Source organism: Helobdella robusta (assembly GCF_000326865.2).
Source record: "Helobdella robusta unplaced genomic scaffold HELROscaffold_2, whole genome shotgun sequence".
Classification (NCBI taxonomy): Eukaryota; Metazoa; Annelida; class Clitellata; order Rhynchobdellida; family Glossiphoniidae; genus Helobdella; species Helobdella robusta.
In genome coordinates, this window is record NW_008704083.1 from 9,426,304 (window position 1) to 9,445,397 (window position 19,094).

Consider the following 19,094-nt stretch of genomic DNA (forward strand, 5'->3'; position numbering starts at 1 on the left):
ATGCAAGCACTAACGATTAAGTTATACAAATAATTAAATTTATACAAGAAGATTGGTAAAGAATAAAAAATGACGCTTGTGTGGTGTGTGTGCGTGCGTGTGTGTGTGTGTGTGCATGAGTGTGTTTGTGTGCAGTGTGTTTATTATTATATTTATTTATTCAGATACATACAATATATATCTTATACATTTATTGACATTATTTTCGAAAAGAATGGTCTTTTCTTGACTTAAAATTTGACGACATATAATCATATTTTTATAGTTTTAAATGAAGTAATTTGTGAATTTAAAGACTTGTCTTGGAGTTGTAGTGTGGGTGGATACTTTGATGATATGCGTACCATTCTCTTGTATAGTTGCGGAATGGTGAATTTAATGCTGCATACATCGTTACATTATTTATTTCAATTGCTTAAATAGTAAGATAATGACTGATCAAGTTTCTAGAATTTGTTGTTAAAAAAAATGTAGTATTATTTTAATTATTTTTTTATCGTTTTGCTCGTTTGAAAACTTGGTGGAAAGCACGGAAAGCAAATCTTTGTTGTATTCTTGGGTGTCATTAAAATAATTTCCTTTACACAAACACAACGCACACACTATATATACTATATTAAAAAATTTCTTTGATGCTTTTTAATCAGTCAGGTCATAATCATCATCATCGATATCGCGATGAAATCAAATTGAGAACTTTTTAAATTTTTGAAAAAAGTGTCTTTATTCATATTACGATACTACTTTGTTCAATAAGATACTGTTTGATACTATACTATCAATTAACCAGTCAATCAACAAATAAATCAATCAATCAAACGCTGAATTAAATCAACTGACCAATCAATCAATCTTTTAACTAACCAATCAAACAATCAACTAATTAACCAATAAACCTTGAATTATGTAATTTGAAATTATTTTTGCTAATTATAATAAAAATATTGCAATTTCGTAAGTAAGATAACCTATGGCTTTGTTAAAAATACAAAAATAATTTCAAATTACATAATTCGATTTAAGTGCAATGTTTTAAACATATTGAGTCAAATTTATATCTCATATTGGTTGCAGTTTCGTAAGTAAGCTCACCATGGCTTCAGTAAGCCCATGGAATTATATAATTATATAATTCAATGAGTAAGCCACTCTGTTTTCTAAACAAAAAGCTATACTTTTATTTAATCAACGATAATTTTAAATTAAATAATTCGTTTTAATTATATTGTTTCAAAAATACTTAGTCAAGTAAATATTTTGCATTAGTTGTTTGTTAAAATCCATGCAATTTCGTAAGTGAGCCATAAGCCAAGGTAGATCAAAAGCCCGACCCCTAAATTGACTGAACGAAAATGGATCGTATGGAATTAGCAACATCTATCCAATCTAATCGCCTAACTAAACATTAAGATTTTGGCGCTGTGTTTAAATTTTCATAGATTTAGCGAATTTATATTAAAATGAACGAACTCGGCAAGTTGAAAAAATCTTTTTCTCTAATTAGTCAGCAATTAAACGAAATCGAAACGTATTTCGGTGACATTGGTGTTAAAGGGCAAGCTTTGGACGCGTTCGGGAAACCATTTTTGGATGATTTGAACAAGTACGCCGAACGTTGCAAGTCGGTTTGTAATGGCTTGAAGGAGGAGGCCATTGAGTTGAAGTCCAAAATGAAGGAGGACATTCAGGCGAATGCTTTCGAAATCTCCGAACTCTGTGCCTACCTCGGCATTGACTCTGTTCAGTTTTCAGTTAGTCGTTTTGTTTTTCTGTCTAGTTTTTTATTTTTTTTATAAAATATTAAAATTTTATGCAATTCATATAATTTTTATTTTATATTATAGTTTATAATTTATACATCATTTTTAATTATATATAATTATAATTTATGACGTCATATAACATATAATATTTTTACTATCCTTTCTCATTTTTTCCAGAATTGAATTCAAAAAATATATATTCTCAAAAATATATAGTAAAGTAAATTAAATGTATTTATTTTCTTATAATATAAATAAAATAATATATAAATATTACAATAGAATTTTATTTTTTTAAAACCCATAAAAAATAAATAAAAGTCTAATAGTTAAGTATAGGGTGGAGTACACTACATGATGTATTCAAGTGATTATTGATTTTGATTTTATTTACAAGTAACAAATCATTTGCCTAAATTTAATTTTATCTTTGATGATTTAATTAATTTTTAATCAAATGTTCTCTTTTATGTTGCAGCTAAACGAAGGATTGTCACTGTATGAAAGTTTAGAAGAATTGAAGAAAATTGTTAACCATCTTGAAAGGATGAAAATTGTTAGTTTTCTAATATTTTTCAACCTAACTTTTCAAAATTTTTTAGACTTAGCTTTAGGTCTTGACATTATTTAATATAACAAAATTTAATTAGAACCATTGCACATCAAAATTTTTTCAATAATAAAGAATTTCAAATGTTTATTTCATAAATAAATGACAACTACCATATCATCATCAAAGTCATTAGAGATTTTTCATCATTTTTAAAAATATATCAGAAGGATATGTTATTTTTTTTAATTCAATATGATTCTACTCTTCTGTTTATTGTAAAGTTTTTTTGAACACTCTGCTACTATTCAAACTATTGAATATCAATGAATCACAGGCTCTAGAATTAGAGAAATATATGAGGATATATCTGGAGTATAAAGAACTGGTTGATGAGATGAAACTGAATGACCATCTGACTGATGATCAGAAGAAAATTTATGACATGAATGTGGAGAAAGAAAGGATATTCCCAACAGAACAAACATTAGATTTCATTTCTGAGGTCAATCTTTAACACTAATTTGGACTAATTTTGGATCTGCTATTCACTTAATTTTTTTATTTATGATATCTCTGAGAATTAATGAAAATGTTAACAAATATTCTCAAACTAAGGGGACCAAATTGGCATGCTCCATTTTGATAAATTCATTTTTTCATATTTCAAGCTCAAAGTTCTCAAAGAAAACAACAAGGCAGAATGCATGAAACTCTGCTCGTCCCTGAAAACTATCCTGAATCGTTTGAACATCCCATTTTCAGATGAACCACTAGTATATCGAACATCCGACGATGACGTCTTCATCCAACAGCCCACAGTTGAATTGGTCACTTCGTTTTATGATTTGAAAAAATAAAATTAATATAAAGATTTGTTTCAGTTTGGTTGATTACTTCAATGATTTAAAAATAGTACCCATAATCATGTCGTTGTTACTTTATCCAAAGCTGATAATTATATTAATACTTTCTCCAAAGTTGATAATTATATTAATACTGCAACAGTGTTGTTAATTAATATTATTAATTATACTACTATCAATCAACTACTAAAATTTATTTATTTTTAAAAAATTTTTTCTGCTCTAGCTAAGGAGTAAGTTATTCAAATACCAAGTCTTGCGCAAGACGAAACTGAAACAGATCAGGCAGAGTGTGAAAGATGAAATAGACAGCGTTTGGGCAGCTGGTCACTTCACTGAAGAATTCAAGAAGACTTGCTCTGCTTACCATAAAGGTGCTGGGTGATGGTTGTTGGTTGTTAGGTGTTGGTTAGTTTTTGTTGGTGGTTGCGTTTTGGTTGATTGTTCTTACTCCTAGATGTTGGTTATTGCACGTACGTACACACACACACACACACACTCATTTACATAGATATTGACACATACACATGGGTCTTTGTTGTTGATTGTAATTTATGATATGGTTGGTTTTTGTTAATTCTGTTTGTCGTTAGGTTTTGCAGTTTCATCATAGGTTTTAGCATTGCAAACTCTAATTTTTTCTCGATGTAACTTGAATAATATATTTAATCATAAGACAACGGTGGAAATCATACCCAGAACAACAGCAACAACAACAGCAAAGACGACAGCAGACGAGCTGGTGTTGTTAATAAAAGTAGCAAAAATATTAATAAATATAATAAATCTTGTCTTAACCATTCTAAAGAGCATCACAACAACGATAAAAATAATAATAATAATAATAATACTGATCACAATGATGACGACGACGATGAAGAGGAGAAGGAGATAGCAGCGTTGGAAGGGTACCTTGAAAAATGTAAATGCATTTCAGCTAAGCTCATTCCATTGAATGAGAAGATAGAGAGCTATGAAGAAACTTGGAGAGAACTGGAGGAAGTTGAAGTGAGGGGGATGAGGATGATGATGGCGGTGATGATGATGATGATGATAGCGTTGTTTTGATGATAATGATGTTATTCTTGATAACTACAGGCCAGACTGTCGGACCCAAACAAATTTCAGAACCGAGGAGGCAAGCTGTTGAAAGATGAAAATCTCAAGAAAAAAATTCTAACTATTCTACCTAAGGTTTCTCATTAGTTTTTTTTTCAAATTACCGCGTGCGTGTGTGTGTGTTTTATGTTTAGTTTTAAAAATAAAAAAATTCAATACTGTAAACCCTAAAATTTTTCTGAACACACGCATAGAATGAATCAGACATTAAGAAAGAACTGGAGGAATTGAAGGAAGAGTTTGGATACATGCACAGCATGTCGTCGTCATCATTTGCTGACTCATGTGACAGGAAATGGATCAACTATCACGATAAAAAAAACGGAGAAGCTGTCAACAGGGTTGTAGGGATGGCTGGGTTTTTTCATTAAAAAAAAAATTGTTTTAACTCTTGGGTTTTGTTGTATAGTTTATTTGTGTAACAACTAAATAACGATGTTATTTTCAGCATCGTACTAAGATGGAAACGATGAACCATGAATTGAGATACGGAAGCAAACCTGCCCCCGTTAACAAACGTCACGTCGCTTGGAATTATCCCAAGACCACTGATGACATCAAAAAAGTTAGATTGATGTTTAGAGTTCAAATCTCACCTCTATGTTTCAAATTATGTATCACATCACTTTAGCTTTAAACATTTGCAAAGTATAATTGAGGAACATGTATGTATATATATCTATAAAAGAATTTTTATATTTTAAACTAGGATTGTTTTATAAAATAAATTATTGAGATAATTAATTAATTTTTTTCTTGGACTAGAAACCGGCGCCATTGAAATCTCACAATCCTTCAACACACAAACATCTTGTTTATGGGCTGACTAGATATGCTAGCAAGGAGGTCTCTCACTTTTTTCACATTCCTTGGGGCTAACTTTTTTAAAGTTTTGTTAGCTCATTTTTGAAGTATTGCTGATTTTTTATATTTATTTTAAAAAATAATAAATTATTGACGAAACAAAAAGTTTTTCAATTTTCTTCCCAATGTCTGTTAGAGTTTAGTATCCCAGCCTACCTCTCTTCCATCACATCGTGCTCTCCAGCAAATTCCAGACTCAACTGACGACGATGCTGTTGATGTTAGATTACTTACTATTCAATGAAAATACTATTATTAAGCATAACAATTATTAGTAAGCATAATAATACTATCGGTCTATGCCATAAAAATACTTATACTTAATCACTGAGTTCCTTCATTTATTTAACTATCTTAATTTACAATTTAAGTTCTCCAATCTATTTTTATTAATTTCTTTCATTAGGTCTTTATTATTTAAAAGTATTTAATATTGATAGATTTAGTGGCGAGTATTTTTCTAATTGCACTTTAATTTTTAGGATAAAATGTTTCATTTTTAAATATAGTTAAAGGTGGCACTGTTTCGTTATTTAAAATCTCATTTTTACATCAGTGGTCCATATCATCATTGTGATCTTTGTTGTCTATTTAATTACATCTCTAGCAAATTACTATTGTAAGTTACTATTGTGTCAGTGTTGGTAGAATTTACTTGCTTGTTAGGTTACTAATTTATGATAGTATTTATATAATAGACAACAAGAATTAATGAGACGAGATTAATGAGATTCTAATTTAAATTTACCCATTTAGGTAAATTCTGTGATATTATTTATATTCTTTTCATCAGCCTCCGAGCAAAAGATTAAAAACGGATTAGATATTGACATCCCAGCACTTCCTTCAATTGTTCGAACAATAATTATTTATTCATTTACTCTTTCATTTTTTTCAATCAAACTCTTTTTTTTCATTCCTCAATCTCGGCACTAACATTGTTCAAAGCTTCGTATTACAGTTAAATTATAATAAAACATAAACACGTAACAATAAAAAATATTACTAATTTATTATTACAATTATGATTCCTTCAATATTTCATTATTGCAATAACATGAAAATGCACTTTTTAATATAATTAATTAAAAAATGCATTCAAATATTACCGGTATTAATTTTATACCATTTAAATAAGTTGCTTCTTGTTCCTTGTGTTGTGGGTAGAACTCGTTTTTTTTGTCAATAGTTTTTTCTAGTTGTTACTTTTTTATGTGCTTGTCATAATTTTCATATTTTTTTCATTTCTTAACCATGTGTGACTTCATTTGCATGCTTATTTGAGTTCACTTCCAATTTGACGACTTAAAACAAAATATTGATAAAATGTTAATTTTTTATTGTTAATGAAATTTACATTTTTCAAACTGTATATAGGGTGATCTCATGAATGTTTCCGCCTACTCCGATGGAGCTGAAAGCTAAAAAAATCCGAGCAAATTGTTATTAAAATCGACAGTTTTCATGGCGTACGAGCGAATTTTTGTGGGTGCTTTTTTACAGATTTCTACGAACTGGTTTTATTACTAACTGCACATTAAGTCATTTTACGGATTTGTATTTGAACAACATGAAGATAAGAAAATACTAGTTGGTATACATATATAAAATATGTATTTTAAAAAATTTCGTTGGACATATTGCACTTAATTTGAACTATTTTGATTCATTTGTTTTAATGGAGTGAACTGTTTTTTTAAGAAAAACCTCTATATATTCTAGTGGAATGAAAATGAATAAATATATATAAATCTTTAAGACGTACGTAGTAAAATCATGTATTGAACACAGAGTATGGTAGTTGTGGAATGAAGTGTACATATATACTTTAAAATATCAGTAATAGCTTATATATGTATATGGCTTATATATATATAGGCTTATATATATATATATATATATATATTGCAGCATGAATTCGAAAAATAAGTTTATTTTGAATTTTAATAAACTTGACGTTCACCAAAAAACTTTAGTGAGAAAAATCGAAAAAACGAACTACAAACATTAACGCCAAACATTCGGTAGAATTTATAGAATATTGTAAAAATTATGGTCTATTACCAACATATATATATATATATATATTCGTTTTCGTAATATGTAACATTCATATTTTACTAAAATTAGTGTACTACGGGGTAATCAAGGTTTCAACCAAAATAATAAGTTACAAATTTAAAAAGCTTTCCATAAGATGGTGTTTTGGTATATTCATCTTATTTTGCAATATTTTTATAATATCGGTTGTTAGCGGTGTTTGCTTATGTAATTTTCTATTTAAAAATAGTAAATGTTTCTATTTTGAAAGATTTTATATTATTCGCTAATTAACAAAATGGCCAACAGCGATAAAATGAACGTTTCCACGAACCCTGTTGTATTTTTTGACGTTGTTGTTGGCAGCACAGTAACTTTCTTATATTTTTTCACATTTTATTTTATGGCTTGACAACATAATTAATTAATAATATTAAGGTTTATAAATTAAGCGAAGCATTTTAATTTAATTTTTATTTTAAATTTTATTTATTTTTTGACTATGTGTACACTGTACAGTAATTATTGATTGACCTGACGTTTCATACTTTTTGTTTTAGGAAATTGGTAGGATCAAGTTTGAACTGTTTGCTGACATTGTACCCAGAACAGCAGAAAACTTCAGGTGGACCATTTTTTTAAATTTTATTTTTGAATTTAACTTTAACTTTTTATTATTAAGTATAAAATATTAATTAATTAATAATTTTTCGTTTTTGTCACTTAAATAGTAATTACAAATTCAAATTTTCATTTAATGATTTAATATTTTTTAAATGTTTATTAATTTTTAAAAATTTTTATTATAGATATTTAAATTATAAATTAAGATAATATTTCATAAACAAATTGCAGGCAGTTATGTACAGGAGAATACAGAAGAGATGGTGTACCAATAGGTTATAAGAAAAGTACATTTCATAGAGTGATCAAAGATTTCATGGTGCAAGGGGGAGATTTTGTTAATGTATGTTGTTCATTTAATAATTTTTTTAAGGTTTAAAAATGAAATTATCAGTTTTTGTTTAATGATTAATTAATAAATTATTTTAAAAGTAATTTATTGATCATTAATTATAATTTTATTACCCAATCAGGGTGATGGTACTGGCTTAACAAGTATATATGGTGGTCCATTTGTTGATGAAAACTTTAAACTAAGACATTCAGGAGCTGGTATTTTATCTATGGTTAAAAATGATATTTTTTATTTATTTAATTTTTTCGAAGTCAATGCTCATTAAGCGAATTCGAATTAGTCATGCCATCATTGATAACTATGTAATTTATTTATGATCACCTTATATCATATAGGCAAACAGTGGTCCAGACACAAATGGATGTCAGTTTTTCATAACATGTGCAAACTGCGAATTTTTAGATGGGAAACATGTTGTTTTTGGTTAGATCATCTAATAAGACATAATCATTTTTTCATTCAGGCATATCAAATTTAACTAGTTATACCCTACATTTCTTTCCAGAATTGTGATGTTACATTTGTTGTTTTTACAGTATTTTATTTATTTGACTTACTGCAATGTGTGATTATTTAATTTTATTGTTTTTACACTGAAGGTAAAGTAATAGATGGATTGTTGGTTCTTCGGAAGATTGAAAACATCCCAACAGGCCCGAACAACAAGCCAAAAATTCCAGTTATCATATCTCAATGTGGAGAAATGTGATTGTAAATCAAACTCTATCAAACTTCATTTTTTAATGTTTTTGTTATTCCGAAACAAGTGTCACACCGATTTTTTGAGTTTTTATAATGTAGGCCTGTCAAAAATGCGTTTGTGATAAGCAAGCGTCACTAATACGTTCTTCGGCTCTTCGGATCCAAGCTTTTTTGTGTCTCGTGGTTCGTGTTTCATTTTTCGTTAAACATAAGTGTCTCAAGTGATATATAAAACAATCATTTGACTAGTTAAGTGTCTATTTTTTGACAGTATGTATTTTTGAATGTATGCGTCTTAATTGCACGCATGTATAATGCATTTATGGTCCCAACGCTTGCATATGTGTATACGTGTGTGTTGGTTCAACTTGAAGTAGAGTTTAATATTTCTTATCTTTGATATTAATTATTAAATTTAATATTAAATGTTAATAAAGTGTCGTCAGCGAAAAACCTAACTGGAAAGACACATCGTTCGGATTTGCAAAATGATTTATTATACTTTGGATATTTAATTAATTACATTGTAAATTCACTTTTAGTTTTATTTGTAAACTAAAAACTGTGTCTTGCGTTATCTTTCAATAAGAATCATCATTAAATTGTTTTTATTTCAACATAGTAATTTATCGTTTGATGTAGCTAGGTAGAAAAATGTCTAATGTTAATTACGAGCCTATTTCAGTGTGGGGCCGTTTGTACATATACGCCATCCACGGTTACGTCACTGAAGTGATGTTCACTGCCGCCTGGGAGTTCGTCGTCAACTACAATTGGAAGTTTCCGGGAATGACCAGTGTCTGGGCCCTCTTCATTTACGGATTGTCTACTTTAATAATTGAAAAATTATATTTCGTCATGAAGGACCGTCTGCCACTCTTGGCCAGAGCTTTAATATACACTGTTTGGACGTACTGTTGGGAGTTTAGCACTGGGTATGTTTTGAAACAGTTCAATGCCTGTCCCTGGGACTACACTCCATTCGAAAATGATTTCATGGGCCTGGTGACACTGGAGTATGCACCGCTTTGGTTTATAGGGTCTATCATTGCCGAGCAAGTTGTCATCAAACAGACAAACAGGTTAAGATGGGAGCCTAGTGATTTGGCAGTTCAGAACGATAAGGCTGTCACTAATATTGGTAAAGGTGGAGAAGATTCAGATGGTCAAATGAAAAATGGTGTTCTGAAAAATAAAAATTTATAAATAAATGATTTTTTTTATATTTTTTTAATCCTTCCTCCTTATCTATTAATATTATAAATTAATGATTAAAATTAAATGTAATTGCAAATAATATATTGAATGATTGCTTGAGTCTAATTATATTGATTTTAACATGTAAAGACATAATTGTTATTTTCCAAAATTTAACATATTTTGTATATTTGATAACATTTTGTATATTTTTATTTTTTTAATAATTTTAAATATTTATAAATTTAGGGTATTAGTGTTATAATGAAATGTACATGACATCTAGCCTTCACATGCAATTTTTACCACTGGTAACTACCACATGAACAGACGAAGTTATCGTAACTTTTGAATGTAGGAATTTTAATTTTTGTAGCCTAATTTTTTTATCCATATTTCATTTTAATTCTTTATGAGCTGGTTGAAATAATTTTTTATGAAGTAAAATATTAAATGCTTGCATTTATCGGTAACATTTTTGCATGTTATGTTTTTCTTACTACCTCTTCTCTCATTTTCTCTTTCTCTCTCCTTTTCACTCTCTCTCTCTGTCTTTCTATATAAATACACACACACACACACACATATAGATATATATATATATATATATATATATATATATATATATATATATATTATTACCGATGAATGTGCATAAGTTAATTAGGTATATTTATTGCATATGCATTTGATTGTGATGGATCATATTTTTATATAAAAAATAATGTTTGTTCTACTATATCATTTTGGCATTTACATTGAATTCATTCATCAAATCTTTGAGTCGTGTATGTTGTATATGTAAAGTATGTGTATCTATATGACATGATTTTCAATATTATACCTAATTTTAGTCTAGTCTAACTTGATTATGATAAATCTTTCAATATATTCATGGAATTTAAAATTTTTTAATAGTAAAGAATTTGACAATGAATAATTTCATTATTTTTTTTGTTTGTACCAATTATATGCTTTTAACTTTAAAATGTACAAATTGTGGATGGCGTTATTATATCCAAATAAATACATTAAACATAAAACATACACACACACACACACATATATATATATATATATTTATTTACTCACTTATACACATATACATATATATAAATATATAAATAATGATGTGATGATTATTTTATTAAACACTTATTGAGTTTATTTCGTAATATTCTCAGTTTAGGTGTTTGTAATGTTGTTATTCTCTTGACTGTAACAAATTAACTAACAATTTTTCATAAACCAAGTTGATATCTTTGTTTTAAATTTAAAAAATTGGACGGAATAAAATTCTTGGTAAAACATTCATGCAAAAATAAGTGTCAAATTCTCATTATAATACGCTACAGGTTACATTTCACAAGATCAGTGACACCTTTTCCATTGCAAAACTTGGTAATTGAAATTTTATTCTACTAAGTAGATGAAAAAAAAAAAAAAAAATTTTCAAATTATCTTCATGCAATCAATAAAATCAATAATTTCATATGGATGTGAAGATGAGTGTCTATAATTTAATTCTTACAGTTAATTATTCTCCATGACGAGCTCAACGCTAAATTACTTGTTGAGCGCCGAAGTTAAAAAAATAAATAATTTGAGTTCAAAATCGGTTTAAAATATTTCTTTCGCGTCATTTGCGATAATGTCGAGTTAGTTATTTTGCGTTCATTTTTCATTTTTTGGTTATTTATTATCGTCATAAGTAAGTGAATTAAGAAATTTTCTTTACAAATTCGTTTTTTCTACTAATTCACTACATACACTAGGCAACAAAAAACCGAAACCTAATTATGAAGAGTTCAGAAAGAGACGAGACGAAGAGAAATCTGCACGCCAGGAAAGGATTAAAGATCGTTTAAATGAAATTCGATTAAATAAGTTAGCAAACGTGGCGAAATTGAACGCCGAGCTCAAAGAAAATCAATTCTATATCGGTGCCATTGCAGGAGCAGGTGCAACTCAAAAAATTCAAAAAACTGGCTCTGTTGCTGCTGCCAACCAGAAACCACTGCTGCCGAACAATGCGAAAAAAACTGAACCAACTCTTCAAAGTCCCCCACTTGTCAAGGGATCACCAGTTAAAAGGAAAGTAGAAACGAAGGCAGCCATTAAAAATGTCCCTACCAAGAAGTCTTTTGGTGTTGGTGGGATTGTTTCTGCCAGTGCCAGGAAGTCACCAAGAGTGAACAATGTAAAGAGCAAAGTAGATTTGATCAGTAACAGAAGAAGGTTTGCTTATTTATTTATTTATTGAACTTTTAATTAATGTGCTGTTATTTATCCAATTAAAATTTAAATAATAAATTTATTTTTATTTATAATATGCATTTATTAAATGGTAATAAAATTTTGACCATATTATCTCAGAGAAGAGCTAAATGTTTGGAAGAAAGAAAAGGATTTGCAAATCAAAAAGAAGTAATTATTTTATGGTGTATTTATTTATTTTGTATAAAGTTAATTTAATATATGACTTATTAATAAATTGTATTATGAATTTATTTATGTAATATGTCTGCCACAGGGTTTTTTTATGTTTTTACAAATATATTGGCATAATTCATTTTTTAAAACTTTATAAATCATTCACAATGACCGATTTACTGTTCTTATATCTTGTTAATATTCTTATTATAAAATACTTGTAGATTAGTGTCATCCAACACATCAAAACTGGTCGGGCAAACAAAATCATTCCTGTCCAAAACTACATCAAATTTGTCTGCCGATAAAAAAAGTTTAGTAAAGAATAGTAGTACTGCTGTGAATAAAATCTCATTGAATAAAACAGTTAATCAGTGTCCACCGAATAAGCAAAAGATTGAAAATACTTTTTCAAAGTTGGTAAATTTTTATTTCACACATATTTAGCTATATATAAAAAATTTTTTTACAACATTTTTGCTCCAGTATGTTATCAGTAATTTGTTTGAATAAAGTCACATACATTATACATCAGTTATATTTATAATGTGCAACATAGTTACAAGACAAATTTTTTATGTTGTAAATTTTCAAAAAATATATTTCCAGAAAAGCAGTCCCCATCCAAATTGCACCAACATCAAAAAAGGCTTCGTCGGTCGCTGCCAGCCATCCAGCTCGTAGAATGACAGTCATCCATTCCAATGTGGTCACAAAAAGAAATTCATTATCCAAACAGTTTTTGAAGTCAAGAAAATCAATTGCAGTTGTGTTAGTAGGCTTTACGCCTTTGAATTATTTAATTAGTCAAATCATTTTTTATTTTTTTTTATTTTATTCGAATTAAATTTAAATCCTCGACTTTTTCATTTTAGAGCAAATAGTGCATTGGGTTTTTCAAATAAACACGATGATGTTGCCCTGAGGAAGACTGCAAACAACACTAAATCAACAACAAAGTACGTTATAATTTCTGTCCTTGTTATTATATCCATTTGTCTAATCTATTTTTTCAAGTCCGATTTTAAATGTTGCACACCAATGCATGCTCTCTTAGAAATCAACAATCACACATTTTTTTATTCACCTGTTCATTTTCTCTTGTTTCATTCATTCTCCATAGATACATCTTACAGGCATTCATAAATCCAATCATTCATCATTTATATCAATCATTCATCCTTCCATTTTTTCTTCAGATCAGCTGAAGTAGTGATAGCAGCGACACAGCAGCCACTAACCACAGAACTGCAACCGCATAATCAACGGGCAACAACGTCAGCAGCAGCAACATCCACAACTTCAACACAACCACAAAAGCCCATTTCTTACACAATTGACATCAAGCCAATACCTTCTAGCGTAACAAAGAGAAGAAGGACAACCATGTTTAAATCACAGTATCAACCAAAGGAAAACCTGACTAAATCAGTCATGAAGTTTGTTTTTTTTTCTTATTTTCTTATCATTTTTTGTGTAAAAGTTGGCTCCATCAATTTATTTTATCAATGTTCACAAGAAGTGTTTCTCTTACTAAGATTAATTTTGTGCTCAAATACCTTTAACTTCAAAACATTGAAAATTTCATCAAGTTGTACAAAAATTTTTTTAAATTATTCATAAAGTTGTAATTATTTTTGAATCTTGAAGAGAGAAGTTGACAGATTGGTTGAAGACCCAGGGCAAATCACCGACTGCCTACAAGCGTCACATGTGCTGCTACGGTCTGCACAAGGATTCACCCTTACACTCGTCCACTACTAAAGTTTGTGTTTGTTGTATTGTATTGTAATGTATTGTATTGCATCTTTTTTGTATTTGTTGTATCTAACCTCTAAAATACTCTATAATTTTCAATGAGTTGAATTAGTGGATAATTGAAATGTTAATCCATTAGAAAGCACAGCCTAAGGAGCATATGAGGTTGAAGAATTTAAAATTGGAATCCATCAAATTGCCATCTCTCTCAATCTCTCTCAATGCCATCTCTGACAACGACGACAACATCACCAGTGATAAAAACGACGTTAAAACGTTAACAATAACTGAAGAGCCAGCATCATTAGATAAGAATGAAGAGCCGACATCATCAGATAAAAGAGAAAGGAGGACCACAGAGGGTAATGTTGCTGGCTGTGTAGCACCACAATCTGAAAGAAAGTTGCCAAATAGAGGTGTAAGAATAATGGGTGAAGTCCAGGAAAAAAATGTCTTTAGGTCTTCTGATATTTTCTATCTGTGCAAAGAGTTGGTAGTTTTTTCAACTGGTTCTTATTTCATTATTATTAAAATTTACGTTTTTATTTTCTCTAAACTCTCACCTCATTGTTATTAGTTCATTGTTTCAGTTTTCAAAATGATATTTAGTGTTGAATTATTATTAATATGGAGATACCATGCTTGATTTAGTTTCCTTTTTAGTCCTGTATGTCATTTTATAAACTCATTTTGTCATTCAATCCATCTTTTAATATTTCAAAATGTTCTTGCCCCATCCTCACAGAATCAAAGAAAATTTGAACAGAACATCCAGCTTTTTGGACAGAAGTAGTTTGATAAACGTTGACTGCAGCAGCAGCAGCAACAACAGCAAAAGTCAAACCACCCCAGCGTCAAAAAGAAGCTTCGAAAAGTCCATCATTAAACCTGGCAAAACAAACAATGATGGTGATGAAAAGAGAGATGATAATGGAAATGACAAGAGAGATGATGATGGAGGCAAGAGAGAGGGCGATGATAAAAAAGATGAACACCTCGGGAACAAAAGCGTTAAAAAATGTCGTTTCCATCACGACGAAAAGAGAAATGGGAGAAACGATAACGATGATAAGGGTGGTGATGGTGATGAATCAATTCCGCCATTTTTTGGTACACCACATAAAAAGTGCTACGTCATCACGCCAGTTCGAAGGTCAACCAGAAAGAGTTGTCTTGCCACAAAACACTCGGTAATGGTGCGTTGTTGTTCACTTTCTTTGTCTATATATTTTATATATATATATATATATATATATATATATATATATATATATATATATATATATATACACGCACGTGTATATACACATACAAGCGCACAACACACACATTTGTATGTTGCATATTCATGTGATGATTTTTTTCATAAAGTAGGCCAAAATTCTCAAGTTTTTTCGTTTTACGAGCTCAATTTTCATATTTCTCAAATTAACTACGTCGTTACTTTCCAAGGATGGTGACGTCATAGTGGAATCGATGGATGAACTTCCTGTAGAGACGAAGGAAAGAAGCATCTTCAGATCAAATAAGAGAATAGCCATCTTTGGAAACTCGGATGCTGAAAGGGATAACCATAACAATAATAATAATAATAATAATAATGGTGGTGGTGAAATTGATGGTAAAGGTGTTGAGGAGAGTATGAATGATGACGATGATGATGTAAATAGCGATGATGGTGATGGTGAAAATGCTAAAAGGCAATTGGAGTTTGATTGAAATCATACTGTCGACTCTGTTCGTGTGTATAATTGAAATGCATGGCCGCAAACTGATACACAGTATTTATGTCGCAGTATGTATGTATCTATGTATGTATGTATGCCTGATGTTACAAATGATAGCCTCTATCTATGTCTTATTGATATTATCAAATATTATTCAAGTGCATGTTATATGGATTATTTCACGTTAACCAGTTTTGTTATTTATGCAGCGCTTTTTTTTAGAAACTTGAGTAACTTCTTAATCGCACGTTTTAATGTTGATTTTTACTCTCTGTTAAATTTGCTTACTTTGTAATAACTAACATTTGTTTTATCCTCCGTAGTATTTTGTGTACATGTACATGTGTATGCATTACGAACAAATCTCAACTCTATGTAAATTATGAACTATTTGAATTCTTATCTCTATTTCTATTCATTATGAAATGTGTCTGTCTTTTGTTTGGATTTATATGTTTGGAGGATGGTGTAGATTATAATTAAAAAAAATTTAGTTTGATACAGCCGAGTGCTTATGTTAAATAATAATAAATGAATTGTTCTTATTTGAAATCGAGAGCCGTTTTATCATTCAAAAGTCAATCAAATCAGTTTAATTTTTCCTCTTGGCATTTCAATTTCCATACAATCGTGAAAATTTCTTAAAATAAAAATTGTATCATCCACAAATCGAAACACGATCCGGATTTGGTGAATGGCTGGCTGTCAGCTCCAGTTTCTAGACAATTCACCGCAAGTGTGCCTGTGCAATCAAGTTTTAATTGTGGGACTCTTACTTCTACGTTTCACCACTGAAGTACTATATTGAGAGTTTATGTTACTTTTTATCCTTCTTGAGATCAATTTTTAACAAGTATTTATACTTAAGTAACTCCTTATATCACTTTTACTTGAGTAACACTTTATATCGCTTGTACTTTTACTTAAGTACTGTAGTTCTGTACTTTTTACAACACTGCGTTGTCAGCGTAAGACGTGCTGCAAAGTTTTTCAAAAGCCTTCGTAATTCAATTTTAAAACGTCTGCTTATACATATGTATTTACATCACACACACACGTAAATGTGTGCATGTGTATATATATATGAATGTGTGTGTGTATATATATATATATATATATGAATGTGTGTGTGTATATGAATGTGTGTGTATGTTTGTGTGTGTGTGTAATATATGAATGTGTGTGTGTGATGTGTGTGTATATATGAGTGTGTTTATCTAATTATCTAAATATTTAAACACGACTGTAAGCAGACTTGAAGATAATTTAAAACAAAAATTCATCGTTAATACTAAACAGCTAAATATTAAACTAGATATAAACAGAGATTATATCGTAATGAGAGATTAAACATGATTTATTATAAATATGTGAATATAAAATATAGTTATATAGTTATATTATAAATATATAATTTAATAATATAATTACATAATAAATATTATATAATATAATTATATAATAAATAATACAAATATGATTATATAACGAAAGATTAAATATGATTTGAGGCGATGATGATGATGATTGTGATAGTGATTATGATGATGATGATAATTATGATGATGATGGTGATGACTGGATAGTAAAGAATTTTTTGAATGTTTCAAATTGGAATATACCAGCGAATCTTGGTTAAGGCCTTAGACTTCTTTATAGTATAGATGTGCATGGCTAAGTCACTCAGTGCTGCTGTTTAATTGCAAAGAAATACCCACCCATCACATGCACTGTGTGTGTGTGTGTGTGTGTGTGTGTGTGTGTATGTGTGTGTGTGATCTGTGCGGATTCACGCGTGTTCACATGCACTGTGCGTAGTTGATACCTCTGAGCTGTAATCGAGAAGGAATTACTAACAATAAAATCAATTTTTTATGAAAAATTCATCAAATTACAATGACAATGTAGGCGTTCGTTACAGTATATAACACATGTACTACAACTACTAAAACATCACCAAACACTGAAGCATTTATTTATTTAGCACAAAAAAAGTAAAATTATACCTGTAACAATGCTACCTAATTTATTGTGTGCTTGAAATTACAAAATTACAATTACAAATTACAACAGATGATGATTACAGCAAGAGATGATATGGAATTAAATAAAGTAACAATTTAACATCACAACAACAACAACACAATACTAACAACAACAACAGCAACAACAATAACAACAACAACAGCAACAACAATAACAACAGTACCAACAACACCAACAACAACAACAGTACTAACAACCAACAACATCAGCAACAAAACTAACAACAACATCAGCACAACGTCACAACCAGTTGCAACACTAACAACAACAATTTCATTCTCCAAACGTAAACACAGGGCGTTTGTACTTCGGAATTTGGCACCCGTGCAAAAATCACGTTTCACTACATTTCTGATTGTGACACTAAGGTAGCTACGAGTGCTGACTATTATTTGTTATTACTACTACTATTGTTGTTATTATTACTGTTATTGTTGTGGCTGTTGTTGTTGTGTTGTTGTTGTCGTTTTGTTGTTTTGTTGTTGTTGTTGTTGTTGTTGTTGTTGTGTTGTTGTTATTATTAACTTTATTTATTTAGAGAAAGTTTTTAATACCACTGATATTGCTGCTGATGTGTGGTTAACATTTTTGTATAGCTACAACAACTAATAAATAATAATAATAACAATAATAATATTATTATTATTAATAAAATCATTGATAATAATGTTAAACAAAATATAATTTTTATAAATAAAAAATGAACGGACTCATTGCAAGGTCCAAAGAATTTTTTTTCAGTTGGTAGCGTAAACATTTATCACGTCACATTAAAATTAAAACATGACAGCAATGAAATGCTATGAGAAAAATGTTACAATATTAGAAACCTGACGCGTAAAATTAATAATAATAACTGAAATAATATTAATAATTAATTAATAAGAAGAATAATAAGAATAAATAATAATAATGATAATTAATAATAAGAATAAATAATAATATAGATAGTGAAAGTAGCTCCCATATATATGACTTAGAAAAAGGTTTCAATAAGATGTTGCTTCCATATTTTTACCGTATCAAGATGTATTGTATAACATTCATTCA

General features: G+C 29.3%; 4 protein-coding genes across 4 annotated transcripts; all 4 read left to right on the top strand.

The window, feature by feature from the left end:
- The first annotated feature begins 1,447 nt into the window (after window positions 1-1,447).
- HELRODRAFT_188448 (hypothetical protein) lies at window positions 1,448-6,867 on the top strand. The gene is made up of 12 exons (XM_009017802.1): window positions 1,448-1,751; window positions 2,242-2,319; window positions 2,651-2,818; window positions 2,985-3,143; window positions 3,406-3,553; window positions 3,988-4,187; window positions 4,278-4,373; window positions 4,493-4,639; window positions 4,747-4,863; window positions 5,064-5,144; window positions 5,299-5,382; window positions 6,540-6,867. The coding sequence occupies exons 1-12, from the start codon at window positions 1,461-1,463 to the stop codon at window positions 6,585-6,587; spliced, it is 1,617 nt and encodes a 538-aa protein (XP_009016050.1). The 5' UTR covers window positions 1,448-1,460; the 3' UTR covers window positions 6,588-6,867.
- Window positions 6,868-7,518: 651 nt separating this feature from the next.
- HELRODRAFT_65067 (hypothetical protein) lies at window positions 7,519-8,890 on the top strand (the record flags this gene model as incomplete). Its single annotated transcript, XM_009017803.1, has 6 exons — window positions 7,519-7,572; window positions 7,763-7,827; window positions 8,058-8,169; window positions 8,300-8,392; window positions 8,517-8,604; window positions 8,781-8,890. 6 exons carry the CDS (start codon window positions 7,519-7,521, stop codon window positions 8,888-8,890), a joined length of 522 nt encoding a protein of 173 aa, XP_009016051.1.
- A 647-nt stretch (window positions 8,891-9,537) lies between these two features.
- Window positions 9,538-10,089, top strand: HELRODRAFT_64291 (hypothetical protein; the record flags this gene model as incomplete). Its single annotated transcript, XM_009017804.1, has 1 exon — window positions 9,538-10,089. One exon carries the CDS (start codon window positions 9,538-9,540, stop codon window positions 10,087-10,089), a length of 552 nt encoding a protein of 183 aa, XP_009016052.1.
- A 1,570-nt stretch (window positions 10,090-11,659) lies between these two features.
- On the top strand, window positions 11,660-18,399 carry HELRODRAFT_188449 (hypothetical protein; the record flags this gene model as incomplete). Its single annotated transcript, XM_009017805.1, has 12 exons — window positions 11,660-11,738; window positions 11,856-12,317; window positions 12,459-12,504; window positions 12,738-12,929; window positions 13,123-13,284; window positions 13,389-13,472; window positions 13,713-13,952; window positions 14,164-14,278; window positions 14,411-14,760; window positions 15,017-15,467; window positions 15,724-15,898; window positions 18,341-18,399. The coding sequence occupies exons 1-12, from the start codon at window positions 11,732-11,734 to the stop codon at window positions 18,397-18,399; spliced, it is 2,343 nt and encodes a 780-aa protein (XP_009016053.1). The 5' UTR covers window positions 11,660-11,731.
- Between the last annotated feature and the right edge of the window lie 695 nt (window positions 18,400-19,094).